Source organism: Apostichopus japonicus, chromosome 16 (genome assembly GCF_037975245.1).
Source record: "Apostichopus japonicus isolate 1M-3 chromosome 16, ASM3797524v1, whole genome shotgun sequence".
NCBI classification, from domain to species: domain Eukaryota; kingdom Metazoa; phylum Echinodermata; class Holothuroidea; order Aspidochirotida; family Stichopodidae; genus Apostichopus; species Apostichopus japonicus.
Window position 1 is genome coordinate 24,295,856 of NC_092576.1, and position 17,357 is coordinate 24,313,212.

The 17,357-nt window shown below is 35.1% G+C and overlaps 2 protein-coding genes across 4 annotated transcripts in view; one reads left to right on the forward strand and one right to left on the reverse strand.

Moving 5' to 3' along the window:
• LOC139982485 (uncharacterized) overlaps positions 1-12,682 on the reverse strand; it is a 74,992-nt gene extending 62,310 nt beyond the window's left edge. The window contains exon 1 of the mRNA XM_071995382.1: positions 12,619-12,682. Coding sequence (XP_071851483.1) covers positions 12,619-12,674 — 56 coding nt within the window. The 5' untranslated portion in view covers positions 12,675-12,682. The remainder of the gene's footprint in view (positions 1-12,618) is intronic.
• LOC139982377 (tyrosine-protein kinase CSK-like) overlaps positions 1-17,357 on the forward strand; it is a 244,925-nt gene that overhangs the window by 214,754 nt on the left and 12,814 nt on the right. The window contains exon 1 of one of the 3 annotated variants that reach the window (XM_071995139.1): positions 15,633-16,778. The exons of the other annotated variants lie outside the window; for them this stretch is intronic. The gene's annotated coding sequence lies outside the window, so the exon portion shown is untranslated. Of the gene's footprint in view, positions 1-15,632; positions 16,779-17,357 lie in introns of those variants that run through there. 3 annotated transcript variants of the gene reach the window in all.

Sequence of the window (17,357 nt, forward strand, 5' to 3'; positions counted from 1 at the left end):
CGTTGCGTTTTACTGATTGGTGTCATTGATATGTATATCTATGCTACGCGGTGTACCTCGCGTCTTGTTATCGTGTGAAAGGTATACCACAAGGTATCTACACTATCTACACGTATTGGCATGGTTTAGATAATCCAATGACATAATGTGTTTGTATGAATTTGTCTGCAACCTTTTCAATATAATTTGAGTATATGCAAAATGAAACAAAAGCATAAAAAAAAACGATTGTCAGTTGGCTGAAACGTTATCTATCTTACTTATATTTGTCTGTTTTTTTGTCATATTGTTGTGATATATTATTATAAGATATAAATATATGGAAATAAATTACACAACAAACAGATGTTAGGCAAATCCAACATCGAGGAATAATCCAGCAACAAGTTTGGAAGGAGATTTGAATGTAAATAGTTTTGAAAGAGTTACACTTTAATCCAAATAATTTGCTTGTATAGATAGTCTATTAATTTAAAATTTCTTTATACTGCCAGTACTTCTCCCCTTAAGGAGCTTCGAGCACTGCTAGTCACGATGCCTTAAAAAGCATACACGCATAAAAATGGAGTGTTGAATTTGAACACTTTCCAGGTGTAACCGTTCACCCTACACCTGAAGGGTTACTCTGACCCTGAGTAGGGTTACATAATGTATGTAGCGTGGATTTTTTAACACCTGCAGAAAGTGTACTTTCAGTTCGAGCATTCCGATTGGTCAAACCTCCCGTCAGCTGGATTATTAGTGCAAGTTTAGTGTTTAAACGGTACCACCGTACCGTGAAAACCCATTTACCGTACCTAACAATACTTGTACCAGTTTGTCGACATTTATCGTTACTAAATGTACTATAGTAACCACGGCCATATATACGTGCAAGCCACATAACGTTACGTACTCAGTGTGCGATAACGAGCTACAATGGCATGGAAAATTACATTAAAGGAAACTGGGCCTGGAAGAATTTATTGAAAAATTCGAAGGTATGTTTTGATATTATGTAAGTGAACGTGACAAGAACGAGAAATGCTTAGAGACCCACGACTAAGTTGGGTAGACGAATGCATTTGAATCGCTTGCGTTACGTAGACCTAACGTTAAAGTCATACAATAAGTTAATATAATAGGCTAGCCTCTGTTTGTCATAGTCAACTCATAATTGTCAACGAATCTGTGTAGCCTACATACAAGTAAACATTAAACGGAGTTGCCTACGGACGGACGGAGGACTTTGGTCTAGGCCATTATTGTAACCTAGTGCATTCTATTCCTTTTGTGCGTTAACCGTAACTTCGTATACCCTGCGAATCACTTTTTTAAGTAGTACTAGGCCTAGTACTAGTAGGGTATACTTATAGGCTATTTCAAGCAATGCATTTTAAATAGCATCGGGCATGGGCCTATAGTTACGCTGGTACTATGTTTAATAAGGGATAAACATATGTTCATGTAATGCAATATATAATTACCACTAATTGCCATTTTAGCTTGTAAGTTGTAGCAAGTAGAACGAAGCTGATGTGGATTGGTGATACTTTTAAACCTAGGCCCAACTACAATTTACTATAACTATATTATGGAAGTGATCTATCCGTTATAATTCATAGCCAGTGGCGTAGGAAGGTACTTTTCAGTGGGGTGGGGGGGGCTGAAGACTGAATTTTTTTTTGCATTTCCAGGTGGCCTCAGATGCAATTTGGTGCAATATAGCACACTTTAACACCCACTTCATTTTGTAAATAATTTTGCATTTCACCTGGCCTTAGATGCAATTTGGTGCTCCAAATGAGATTTTTTTTTCTCATTTGGAAATTAAAAAGGGGTTTTCTGACTTGCGAAGCGGGGGGGGGGGCGGAATGATACTTCCGCCCCACCATATTTTTCACTGGGGGGCTGGTGCCCCCCAGCCCCCCGGTTCCTACGCCCTTGTTCATAGCCATCTACACAATTGCATACAATGGGAGTGAGCATTGTTTTAAGCATTTTTAACATGATGCATTGGTTGTAAAAGTTGCCTACATTGTCTGATGAAAGTTTAATGCAAGTTACCGTTTTGACAAGGAATCACTATAGGCCATCTGACTTTCTAGCTTGAAACGTACTTGAAGAAGTTAGAATCACAACTGATTAAATTGTGGGCATTTTCTTTAGGAATGTCAATGTTTTGTGAGGGGTACATGTAAATAACTGCTTATGCTCAAAGAAGGTTTTAACACAACTTCATTATGATGGGAATTTTCTTTTCTTTTCTTTGTTGTTACTTAGGAAGCATCAACTTGAAATTCTATTTGCAAAAGATTTCAGAAATGCCTCAGCAATATGTGTTACTTCTTGGAGGAAGCAAAATGCATCCCAAGCAGTCATTTGTGATCATCGAGAGACATGCCCTACCCCAGAGGATATTTATGAGGCCATTGATGTTGCTTCAAATCATTCTACGTGTTAAATCTGAATTATACCAAATTGCGAGTCTCGGTGCCTGTGAATTTTTCCAAAAGGTTGTCTACCAGTTGCCTGGTGGTGTGAAGTGCAACCAGATTCGAAATTTTTATGCTTACCGTGCCAACAAAAAATACAAAGTAACTGCAGTTTAGCAGTTGTCATAGACAGCACTCCATGTTTCCTCATCTCACGGATCAGAATGTATGTAAAGTTGTTGCTTATTTGGAATTGTCTTTGGGAAGAGTTGTTTCTTTGTGTTTAATTTGGAATACCAAAGGCACGAGCCAACAACAAAGACAAAGTAATAGCAGTGTAACAGTCATCATAGACAGCACTCCACGTTTTCTCATCCCACTGATCAGCATATATCTAAAGTTGTTGCTTATTTGAAATTGACTTTGGGAAGAGTTGTTTCTTGTGTTTAATCTGGAATACCAAAAGGCATTTGCCAACAACAAATACATAGTCACTGTAGTATAGCAGTCATCATACACAGCACTCCGTGTTTTCTCATCCCATGGATCAGAATTTTTCTAAAGTTGTTGCTTATTTGAAATTGACTTTGGGAAGAGTTGTTTCTTTGTGTTTAATCTGGAATACCAAAAGGCATGCGCAAACAATAAAGACCAAGTAACTGCACTGTAACAATTGAAAATGTTGGCACTTTTAAGTTGACTTAATTCCACAAGACAATACTTTTATAGCCTAAATTGTTCATTTTTACATTTAATGGGATATAATATATAGACCTCTGGAATAGGAAGGTAGTAGGGTGTTTAAGTGCTGAAAATCGCACATTCTGAATTGTTTGGGTGGTCATTGCTTTTTGCTCTCTCTTAAATGTACCTTTCTGCTGTGAGCGATTCAAACATGCATCCATATATTGTTTACCTAATTACTAGGTAATAATTAACCTAAAACCAGTATAAAATAGTTACTAAACGGGTGCTATGTAAACTTCTCTGGCAACATTTTACATAACAGTATTGTATTTGCGTTAAATAATAAACATGTAAAAGTTTAAAAACCAATTTTTACTTAAATGTGTTAGTGTTCCTACATAACATGAAAATTAAGTAAAATTTTACTTAACCTGTGTAAAACGTTTTTTTTTTTTTGAGTGTAAGTGTTATATTTATGGGATAGGGGTTTGCAATTTCACCTGCAAGTGTCAATTGAAGTGCCTTTTAGTCGACACACAAGCACAAACAGTCCAGATCAGAATAAGGCGACGGCATCCTCATTTAGTAATAGAGTCATAATAACATTATGCTAAGTTTTCATACGGTTACAACAAACACTAATGCACACAACGTATGATAAATATTATCTTAAACGTAAGCAACAAGTGTCACTGTTGAACTTCATGACAGAAATTTGCCTACATAACAAGAGCGTACAAACTTGCTTTGATCCAAGTAGCATAATACACATAGTGTATTCAGTTTTGCTTCAGAGTTTAAAAAAAAAACGCCAAAATTAGGTCATAAACGTGAGTGTGGTGGCGATACTCTGTATCATTATATTAAAAACGAGCAAAGTAAGGCATTGGCAACATCAACATTTCCAGAGTAGGGTTCGAGTGGTTGCATCCCCTCCTCACATTTAATCAGTGAATCATTATTTAAATGTTAATATGAAATTAAAACCTGCACCAACACGTTCATTATATGTGACCATGATCGTACAATGTGTCAAAAGAGATGTTAATCGTTTCGTATTGGATTTTTTTTTTAACCGACTGCAATTAACTGTATCGTGCACTATGATTTTGAGAAGGTAAACTTTACCTCCGTTGTGGAGTTACTGACATGTTTTTTTGTTTGTTTTTTGTAGTCATTAAACATACCTAGGACATTTAGTAGCTATAATCTTGAAGTATGGTACATGTCGCCGTTTTATGTACCATGTGCACTTCGTAAGAACACTTGTAATACTATAGGGCAGTTTATGCACCAAATGAATAGCTGTTCAACATTTTGGATGATATGAGTTTGATACAACTCCAAATATCTACTAGACTTCATTATAACCGCCATATCAGCAGCAATTTCATACATTAAAACAAAACTAAACGCATGGGAAAACCCAGATTAGGTAATTATCTATCGTGTTATCAGTAATCTATTTGGAACTTCGATAAACACTTCAGCAAAACGAAATTAAATACAACGGAAGCTGTTAACAATAGACAGCGAATGCAAAGTACGGATCAGAAAAGGGCGCATTCATCAAATATTTAAAAGCCTTTATTTTGATCTGATAGTGAAAACATAAACTGACGCCCAAAACAAAGCAAACGGAAAAATCCATTTGGCAAAGTTACGCCGCGCCTTTGCTGAAATTTACTTGTAATTTGCATATACCGTTACAATAGGTCTTTGCTGAAAGATACCTAGGTATCTACATTGACTCATCTCTGCAACCTTTTAAACATTGTCTCAAAGCTGCTAAAAGAGGTAATATGGTTTTAGGTATGATCAAGAGGAACTTCAGTTTTCTTAAAGAGGAAAAAGTAGTTAGGCTTTATAAGCAGTTGGTTAGGTCTCGTCTGGAGTATGCTGTGCAGGCTTGGAACCCATATTTTGCTAAGGATAAGGAAGTATTCGTAAAGTTCCAAATGAGGGCTACTAGGATGATTAATTCCTTAAAGAGTGTTCTTATAATAGGCGGTTACAACTGTTGAATCTTAGGAGGTTACGTGGTAGCTTCATTCAGATTTTCAAGATTGTGTATGGTTTTGAAAATGTATCCTTCACCGACTTTTTCATGTTTGCCAATAGTAGTTGTACCAGAGATCATTGTCTTAAACTCCAAAAGTCACAACGTATGATTAATATTCGACATAACTGTTTTTATTATAATATCGTTGGGAATTAGTAGAACGGTGTGCAAGAGAAAGTTCTACTTGCAAGTACTAGCCTGTTGGTTTATTTACGAAAATGTATCGCGAGGCCTAACATGAAATAGAGCCATTATAATTGAAAAATTATCCAAACGGTTGCATTGTCTTCCTAAAATTTTGATTCGAAACGAAACTTCCCGATTTCATTTACTCATAATTTATTAATTACAACAAAACTCTCTGTTCTTAGTAGAATGGTGAAGTACATTCACTTGTGTGATATTGTTTCTTATTTGGATTTATTACTTCGAAGTAATGCTTTGCATTTACGTGTCAGCATCCTGTACATTCAGTCGATACAGTCAATGGTTTTTGTACAAAACATCAAATCAAGTGCTTTGTTCTGATGGTTATTCTGTTTCGTCAATTTCCATTTCGCAATTAAAATTTCGTTTTGTCTCTTTGTTATTCATACCTGTTTTCAGGAAGCCAAGAAAATATAATATCAATTAGCTTTCATATAACTAATTCAATAGGCCTATATTTAACTGCTCAATTTCATTTCATTTTTAATTTGATTTATTGACTACTTCGTATTAACCTTTGAGTGTTATGTCCGTTGTCATTTCTAACTGATACAATACACTATATCAGTATAAAAAGTTCAATCAAGTCAAAGTTCGACCTACATGAATTGAATTAAGTATCCATGTGTTAACTTTTAACTTATCAGATAAGAAAAGTAAACGAACGCAATTCTCTTTCAGTTTCGTTTTACCCCGTATCTTGTCTCTTCAACAAATTATGGTCATAGATAAAATAGGCTCGTGGTGCAAATTGTGTCCAATAATAACTTTGCTTGACGCTTCAATATTGAACGGCACTTCACAGTACGGTATGGATTTTGGAAGAGGACCACCGAGGCCCCCTCTTACCCTACCCACCCAACAATTAGAGGAAACGTATTGTGACTTTAATTTTAGGCCTAAAAACTACATGGGAATAATAAATGCTAATTGTGTATTAGTTGAAATGGTTGAAATAATGGATGGTCATTTCAGATATTGTGTTTCCAATTGCATTGAAATAAAGGACGCCTTTCTTACTTTTAAGTGCATTGCAGTTTTCTCACATGTGGAACTTCATACGTTTTCAGTCCAATCTAACGCCACTATACAAAGTGTTTAATGCATATCACATGACTTATTTTGGTCATATTTATACAAAGATTTCATGTTGGTAGAGGCGTTGCTACAATGTGTTGTGCCATATCTTTACAGTATACATAAGCTATTCCCCTTTTAGCGTCTGTGTGAGTTTCTGTCAATAACCAATCCATAATCCCACCAAATTAAATAGAATGTTACACTAACAATGATAACACATTTACGTCATATATAAGACCACAAACTCGAAGAGAAGACATCAACACAAGATGTCAAAAGCAAAGTTGTAAAAGTGGTGTATTAAAAGCAGAATGGGAATGTCACTATTCCAGCCATAGCCTCACAATGAGGGATAATCCAACAACATTAATTATATCATTTTGATGGAAATGTAATGTCAACTTATGTTTGAAGAATACCAGATACTGCATAGAAAGGACAGGACATACCTCTTGTTATTTGCCTTACTTTTAATTTAAATTTACTACGACCAAGTTATTATAACATTGTAAGCGAATTTAATAATGATAAGCAAATGTTGTTTTCTTACTTGTTCTCTCTGATTGGAAGACGAACCACGCATTTTGTAACCCAGTTAACACAGAATAAAGAAGGGACTCTATGCTTTACACGGTTGTCAAACATCCACGTATAGTAGAAAATTATGAAATAATACTGAAGTGCAATTACATATGAAATGTTACTGCGGTATTTACATATGGAATCAATAACCGATCAATGCACTGGATACAATTTACGACAATCCCTTCATTGCAAGGAATCCTAAGTTAGCAGGACTGTAGAAACGTCGTACTTACCGATTAAGGCAGTTTAGATGTAATCCGCAAAAAAATATACATAATAAAACCATAGGTTCACAGGTCTAGCACAGGTCTGCTATGTAAACGTATAATGGCGCCGTTCCGTATTCAGTTGAGTATTGTTTACATATCTGATGAGTTTCAAAGTTCATGTTTGCTTTTTGCAGCAAGGTTTTAGGGATATTAAGAATATCTTATCAAATAACAGTATTTGATAAGTTTGTTTACTGATTTTTTTCTAGCAAGAACGCATAAACATATTGAATGGTAATGAGAATTCATCAAGTGTTCTTCATTTTAATCCCTTCTAAAAGCACCCAACTATCTAGCCAGCATCAGAAGCTTTAATAATATCATGCCGTGAGTGAGCATTTTGCTCTTCTTTCTCTTAGTAACGTTATGAATTCATTTCTTTAGTGGGTGAAGAACATAAACACCAAACGATTGTTCCAGAAATACTTTTATACTACTATGAATTTCATAAATAAACCTAAAAGACGGAACGACCACTTAACCACGGTGAAGAGGAACCTAAAACCAAACTCAAAGATGATTATCGGGTGTATTGTGATGGCAATGTTATGGCAATTTAAGTGAGACGTTTGCTTACGAATGGTTACTGGATTCCACTAACATATGTTGTTACGTCTATTTGTTTTCAATATTAAAAGCGGTATGCAATAGTTATAAAGAACGATTGTGTGCCATTCTGCTTATTTCTGATTGGTCAATATTGTGACACAACTTATTTTATAAAATTTCTCTTTGTCCTCTCAATTTCTCCTTGTTTATCACCTACCTCTCCTCTTCCCATGTTGGTTTCTATCTTCTCTTCATCCCTTGTCTACTAATTCCCTTATACATCTATACCATTGTGTTCACCATGCTTATTAACCTATCTGTATTCGGTGCATGTTTGTATCCCTTCTGTTACTGTTTGTTACTTGTCATTTAGCCTCTGAAGAATATCCTGCTAGGATCGAAACGTCAGGCCAATTTACTTTACACATTCTCTTACAAAGTCTGCTAACAGTTTGAAATTATTTTAGAGTCTTAGTGATGTCAGCAATTGAATTAGTATGTCATCATGATAAAAAAAAGCTGATTGTAGTAATGCTATCTCTTTGTAATTGCAAAATGTTGTCTCTTAGTCACAAGCACAAACAGTCCACATCGGAAGAGGGCGACGGCATCTTCATTTTACTTATGTTCATTAGGGCATAATGCTAAGTCTCCACACGGTTACAAAAACAATTAAAGTCATATAAGTATGGTAAATATCATCTTAAACTTAAGCAACGAGTGTCACTGCTGAACTTCATGACAGAAATAACGGTTTGCTCTCATTACAACAGCGTACACAACTTGCTTTGATACAAGTAACATAATACACACAATTTATTCAGTTTTGTTTCAGAGTTTGAAAGAAAAACACTAACATTAGTTCATATACCACAGTGTGGTGGCGATATTCTGTATAACTATATTAAAAACGAGCAAAGTAAGGCATTGGCAACATCAATATTTCCAGAGTAGGGTTGGAGTGGTGGCATCCCATCCTCACAATTAATCGGTGAAGCATTATTTAAATGTTAACGTGAAGTTAAAACCTGTACCAAACGTTCATTTTATGTGACCAGGATCGTGCAATGTTTCAAGAGAGATGTTGATCGTTTCGTATTTTTTTTTCTGTTAAACCTACTTCAGTAACCTTGTCGTGCATTATTATATATGCTGAGAAGCAGACTATACCTGCATTGTGGAGTTACTCACATGTTTGTTTCATAGTAATCCAAACATGCAAAGGACACTTAGTAGCTATAATCTTTAAGTATGGTACATGTCGCCGTTTTATGTACAATGTGCACTGCGTAACAACACTTATAATAACATAGGGTGATGTATGTACTACATGGGCAGCTGGTCAACATTTTGGATTATATGAGTATGATACGACACCAAATATATCCCATACTTCATTATAACCGCCATTTCAACAGCAATTCTTAACATTAAAACAAAACTAAACGCGTGTTCCAAAACCCTCATTTGGTATTTATCGATTGTGTTATCAGTAATCAATTTGGAACTTCGATAAGCAATTCAGCACCCTCGAACGTAAATACAAAGAAGCTGTTAACAATAGACAACGAATTATAAGCACGAATCAGAAAAGGCGCATTCTTCATATATTTTAAAGACCAACTATGAAGGCAATTTTTTGGGGGGATTTTCCATTAATTTAGGAGTTTACATACCCATAATCAACATGTGTAAAAAATAATCTTCGAAAACCTACTATAACCCATTAAAAAACGACCACGAAAATGGACATTTTGGGTAGTCACGTGACATGAACCTCTGGAATGTCTGAAAACAGAGATTGACCCAAAGGAGCCTCTGGTCACCGTGCGACGTCATTGTTTGTATACGGCGAAAATCAAACGCTGATATAGGCACTGTTTGTACACAGATAGCGATCAATTGTACTGTTTTTGACTTCCAATTTCGAGCGTTTAAAAAGCTGTTAGCTTAAAACAAGAACACATGAAGGTTAACAACTAGTTTTAAGACAATTATAAGCAGAAATTTTAGTTAAATTGGTTATTTCATTAGCAAAATTTCCACTGAAATGGAAGCATCTTTTACATAGCGGAGCGTCAATAGGTCCGTACGGTACAATATACTGTAGAACATGTTGGGAAGCAGCTTGGCGATTCCGTAATACAATTTCATCGCAAGATATCGTAAACTGAACAGAAGAATAGACCTAAAAGATGCCTCATGCGTGATATGTGACGGGAAAATGGCTTATGTTACTGTCAACAAATTACCAAAAAGACACTAAACATAATCGAACAACTACGAGTAGACGCTGACCCGAATCGACCAGGGTAGCATATACATGACTAAGCTTCAGCTGAACATAGTAGTCATAGTTACTCGTTGTAATATCCAAAAGTGCAAACACAGAAAAAGTATCCTTTCAATAAACAAAATTTAGCAGTGAATATCCAAATCCACGTTTCTCGTTCAATCCTAGGCGAAATACTACCGTGACTCTGTGTAATTCCATAGAGTTAGGTCTAGTTGAAACAGGCCTTGACCAGTTACATCCCACAATCACAAGACAGTCACTAACGAAATAAAACGTCCGATCGCTACATAGAACCGTCTTTATTCAAATTGGACCATGCAGATGCCGGAATAAACATAATGGACAATATAACACAATGTATGACGAACTCACGATACTGGAATACAACAAAGGAAATAGATAAATACAATGAAATCCTATAGCATTATTATTTACACATACTGTGAGCCATACATGTACTAACAATGCTACCCTATAGGCACGGTATATACACGGTCATTTCTTACGGTAAATATTATACTGTCAATTGCGTGATATAATGTTACATGTAAGGACGTCCAGAGCTTGTTTACGGTCAATTTCACATTAGCTATGTCCGGCCATGGTCCGACACAGCTATCGACAGAATATAACATTCGCAGAATGAGACATTTGCAGCTTACACATAGGCAGTGTCATGCATGTGGACTCATGGGCATGAGATACTCCGGGTGCTGAAAAATCTTCCCGAGTGTATCTCAAAAATTGATCCAAAGTCTGCGGCGTTTTACGTCGGTTCTTTTACTTGGAAATCTAAAAAAAGCTGATGCTTTTGTTGGATGAGGTATAACTGCAACTACCAACAACACAGAATTGTGGCATTTCGGGGGAAAAGGAGTAATGTCGTTGATGTTTTTGGCAGCTCAAGTATACAACTTTACACACTAAAAGTATTGTTGTGAGTGAGGTATACAAACAGTGACGTCACATGGTCACCTGATGTCTTCGGAATGTTTCAGGAATGTCTGAAACAGGTTTTATAAAAAACTGACTTTTCTCCCATTTTTCACGTATTTAACGTCCGAAATTGGTAAAGTTAATTACAGCAATGTAATTGGAGTGAGTTAAGGATTACATACATTCAACACGGTGGGATTTTATGTTCATTGAAAAGTCTCCATAGTTGGTCTTTAAAGTTTTCTTTTTGTTCTTACAGTGAATAAATAATTAATGACTCCGCAAAACAAAGGCAAACGGACAAGTATATTTAATGAAGTTAAATCGCGGCTCTTTATCAAATTTACTTGTTATGTGCATATATCATGTATGTGCCTGTAGTCTGCTTATACGTAATACACAAAGGTCTATGAAAAGTTTCCTATAAATTATGTGTGGTAGATGAATCATATAAGTCTAGTCTGCTTTAATGTGTGATCCTTTCACTTAACTGCCTTTATTAAAGTTTGATGTGATGCAGATGGGAATTCTTAGTTATATTGTACAACTGATTGTTAGGTACTGATATACTCATGGCAGAAATGACGGGTTGCCTTCATTACAATACCGTACACAACTTTGTTGAATAATACACATACTATATTAAGTCTCGTTTCCACAGTTTAAAGGAACACGAACATTATATCGTATACATGGATGTGTTGGCGATACTCTTTATAATTGTATTAAAAACGAGCAAAGTAAGGCATTGGCGATATCAACATTTCCAGAGTAGGGTTGGAGTGGTGGCATCTCCTCCTCACATTTATTCCGTGAAACGTTATTTATATGTTAACGTGAAATTAAAACCTGTACCAAAAACATTCATTGTGACCAGGATCGTAGCATGTTTCAAGAGAGATGTTGATCGTTTTTTTTTTTTTTTGGTAACCGACTTCAGTAACCTTGTCGTGCATAATGATGCCTAGAAGCAAACTATACCTCAGTTGTGGAGTTACTGTCATGTTTCCTAGTAGTTAAAATGGGCCAAGGACACTTACTAGCTATACTCTTAAGTATGGTACATGTCGCCGTTTTATGAACCATGTACACTGCGTAACAACAGTTATACTAATATAGGGCGCTGTATTCAATAAATGGTCAGCTGGTCAACATTTCGAATGATATGAATATGATACAAAACCTAATATCTACTAGACTTCATTATAACCACCATATCAGTAGCAATTATATACATTGAAACGGAACTAAACGCGTGTTCGAAAACCCAGGTTAGCTATTTATCTATCGTGTTATCAGTAATCTATTTTGAACTTCGATAAACACTTCAGCAAAACGAAAGTAAATACAAAAGAAGTTGTTAACAATAAACACCGAATTCAAAGCACGAATCAGAAAAGTGCGCATTCATCAAATATTTAAAAGTTTTCATATTGATCTGATAGTGAAAACATTATAGCATGACTTCGCTAAACAAAAGCGAACAGACAAGTATATTTGTTGAAGTTAAGCGGCGATTTTTATGGAATTAACCTGTAATTTGCATATACCGTGTATTTGCATGTAGTCTGCATATACGCAATCCGCATATCATAAGATTGCTGGAAGGTATTTCTCGTAAATGAATCCAAATAAGTTTAACCTTCTTATTTGTTTGATCTTCTCACTTAACTGTTTTTATTATATTTTGATGTTATGCAGATAGTATTTTTTAGTTATTATGGACAACTCGATGTTAGGTACAGAGATAATGATACTCTTAGGTTCATAGACATCGTACGTTCGTTGTTGTATTTCGAATTTAGATATAGCGCCCAGGCAGCTATGATTTACATTCGGAGCCAACATTACAGAGGCGAAGCATGAAAAGTGTCCGGGAAGTATGCAGCTTTCAAGTTATAGATAATGAAATAGTTTATTTTTACTTAATTTGCCTTTGTGTTTTTGCTTGTGAATTAAGAGACATCAAAGTCTTTCTGTTAAGTAACTCGTTTGGTTGACTTGAAATGAATAATAGGGTTTACAATATAACCTTACATTATGACTACCATAGTTTGACATTTACAAGCAAATAACGTCGATTCTCTAGCTGCATTTACTTTTCATGATAAAACTAAATATGCAACAAGCCGCGCAGTGTTTACACGACTAATATATGAATGGGTGGTATTCTTCTTAAACCTCTCGTGTGTGTCACTAGCCGGTGTGTCTAGTCCGCAAACTAAACGTGATGGTCACATTGTTATTTCCGTTAAACATTTCTCAAGCATAACATAAAGGAAAACTAGGACATTTGAAAAGAACTTAATATTTCTTCGCTAAATTCTAATTCCAACCAAAGTCTTCGATATTATATATTATAATGTCTTTACTGTAATAACAGAGCTTTGCCGCTCTTAGTCTCGCGATCGATATATAAATATCGTAGTTGTAGTTGCAGCAATGGAAAATACTTAAATAGAAAAAAAAGTGTTTGGTCTCTTCATAAAGAATTATTCCAATATCTTAACTGGTTACTGATCAAATCTCATCATTTATATATATTTTTGTATGACATGCTAAATGTTCAACTCATAAATAAACCGTATGACCGCCTTTCGGTGATCAATGATTGAATGTTTATTAATGATAAACATTGAAACGTTTCAAAAGACCCAAATATCTCCGAATTTGATTTGGCTAGGGTAGATGATTAAGCTAGGATTGGCTATGGTTGATGTGATTCATGTGAACATCAAATGGCGCGATACCGTTCTGTGCAATCCACAATATGCATACATTATGAATGGTACCAAAGGTCATGTTTGTTTTTCATTGATGGACTGATATCAAGAGTACGTTACCTCTTTTGTTAGCAAACCGGTACACTACAAAGTATATCGATAGATCACTGACATATTGAATGATTAATATCTTTACTGAGTTATCCTCCTAACTCTTTTTGCTTTTCATTGAAAGGTATTGTATAGATTCTGACGTTGGGAGTATGTTAACACATTGCACGTATATTGCGCGTATAGTGTACTTTGTCTACCGATCGAACCATAATGATATAATACTTTCAATGATTGTTCCTTGTTTTTATCGTTTTCTTCTTCATCGCATTTAATCATGTTGCCAACTGTTATAATGATCTCGTTATTTTATCATGGTTTTGCAATATATATTTGCTATGCGTTATTAACTATATCAACACATTTTAATTGAAAGTTTAATAAAACTAGTTAATTTGATTCTTCACCACTCATTTCATATCTACCCATATCGGGTGTATGATTCACATGCAAATTTATCATGTCGGGTCTTGCTACAGTCATTTACAAAAAGTGTATCGTGAGGCTTAAACATGTCACATGAATAAGATCCACTATAATTGATAAACTATCCAACGGTTGAACTGTCTTCCTACAAATCTGATTCGAAATGAAACTTCCCAATTTTATGTACTGATAACATATTCATTAAAACAAAAAAAACCTTCTCTGTTCTTAGTAGAGTGGTCAAGTACATTCACTTTTGTATTGTTGTTTCTTATTTTGAATCTATTACTTCAAAGTAATGCTTTGAATTTATTTGTCAGTATCCTGAACACTCAGCTACTGTAGTCAGTGGATATTGTACAATACATTATATCAAGTGCTTTGTTTTTATGGTTTGTATTCGGTTTGTTACGTTCTATTTCGCAGTTAAAATTGCATTGTGTTCCTTTTCTTCATACCTGTTTCTCGAAAGCTAATAATAAATAGGATCAATTGGCTTTTGAATACCTAAGTCAATAGCCGCATATTATACTGCCCAATTTCATTCAATTTTTAAGTTGTGTATTGACTACTGTTGCCTTAAACTTTGAGTGTGATGTCCTTTGTTATTTCTACCTAATGCAATGTACTATATCAGTTTAAACAATTCAATTAAGTCAAAGTTCGTCCTACATGAATAGAACTAAATCTCCGTGTTAAATATTAACTTATCAGATAAGAAAAGTAAACCAATGCCATTCTATTTTAGTTTCGTTATACCCTGCATATTGTCTTTTTAGTATGTGTGACATGCAGTACTTCGCTTGTTGGTAAGATACGACTATTCCATGGGTCTTCATACAATTATGGTCAAAGATAAAATATGCTTGTGATGTAAGGGTTTCCAATAATAACTTTGCCTGCAACTTCAATATTGTACGGCACTTCAAAGTACGTTACGTATTTTTAGGCAGGATCACCGAAGCCTCTCCTACCTCACCCACCCAACAATTAAAGACCACTTATCGTGACTTTAAAATCGAATTCACATAATTTGCATCAGAATCTGGTACTTCAGATATATTAACGTGACCCTGTCTTTGAAATTTTAGGTCTAAAACATACACGGAAATAATACATGCTGATTGTGTCTTAGCGGAGATTGTTTAATTAAAAAAAAACTTCTGTCTTCCTTTTAATTGCTGTATAGCTTTCTCACAATTAGAACTTTACATTTTTGTCAGTCCTATACCTAACGTCACCACTTCCTGTTCAATGCATATGATATGACTCATTTAGGTGATTGTTAAACACGTATTTAATGTCGGTGTTGCTACAATGTGTCGTGCCATATCTTTACACTATACATAACATATCCCTACATTGAGGTCTGTGTGGGTTTATGTCCCCTAAACTATCCATAATCACACCAGATTAAAGTGAAGGTTACAGTTTCAATGATTACTCATTTACGTCGTATACAAGACCAAAAACCCAAGAGGTGACATCAACATAAGCTGTCAAAATCAAAGCTGTGGGAGTGGTGTATTATAAATAGGACGTGTGTAAAAATATGCACGATTTTAGTCATACATAGCCTTACAATGATTGATAATCGAAAAACATACTGATTTCACGTTGATGGTTATGTAATGTCAACTTATGTTTGAAGAAGACCAGATACTGCATACAAAGGACAGTGCATATCTCTTGGTATAAGCCTTACTTTCACTTTTAATGAGATATACAACCACGACCAAGTTATTATAACGTTGTAAGCGGAATGTAATACATGATGTATAAAAACTATTTTTCTTACTTGTTCTTTCTGATTGGTAAATGAAATACGCATTTTGTAAACCCGTAAACACGCAGGCTTAAACAGGAACTGAATGCTCTACATGGTTGTCCAACATCCACGTGTAGTAGAAAATTATGAAGTATACTGCATTACAATTAGGCAGTAAATATTTCTACAGTATTTATACATGTAAGCAATAACATATCAACGCAGTGGATATAATTAACAGCAATCCCTTCGTTGCAAGGAATCATACGTTCTCAGTACAGTAACAAACGTCGTACTTACTGTTTAAGGTAGTCTAGATGTAATCCGCCAAAAATATACAAATAAAATCATTAATAAAAACATAGAATCACAGGTCTAGCACAGGTCTGCCAAGTAAAAGAAAATGGCGCCGTTCGGAGTATGGTCTACATATCTGATGCGTTCCAAAGTTCATGTTTGCTTTTCGCAGCAGGTTATATGGATAGGCGTATAAAGAATATGTTATCATATTACAGTACTTGACAAATGTGTTTACCGCTTTTTCTAGCGAGAGATCAAAAACATATTGAATGGTAAGGAGAATTCATGAACTTTTCTTCACTTTAAACCCTTCTAATAGCACCCAACTACCTAGCCAACTCCAACAGCTTGAATAATGATATGCCGTGAGTGGTCATTTTCCTTTTTCTTTCTTTTAGTAACGTTATGAGTTCATTTATTTAGTGCGTGAAGAACACTAACACAAACTGCTTGTTCCGTATATACCTTTACACTAATATATAATTCATAAATAAACCTAACAACGGGTAATCGACTACTTCACTATGTTGAAGAGAAACCAAAGCCTAAACTCTAAGATGGTTATCGGCTTATTGTGATGGCAAGGTTATGGAAATTTTGTGCAGTTTAGCTAACGAATTGTTACTGGATTACACAAAACTATGTTGTTACGTTTAACTGGTTTCAATATAAATAGCGGTATGCAATAGTTATAAAGAACGAATGTGTCTCATTCTGGTCAATTCTGATTGGTAAATATTTTGACACAACTTCCTTAGTAAAAGTGTCCGCCGTGTTAATGTAAATTGGCGCAGTTACGTTTTGTATACTCCACTTTCCTCATACATTGAGGGTGTTATCAAAGTTCATATTTACTTTACACTGTGTCATGTATTGCAACAAGAGACAGAGATTATGTCAATTATCAAATTTTATTGACACATCTGTGCAGCATTTTTTCTAAA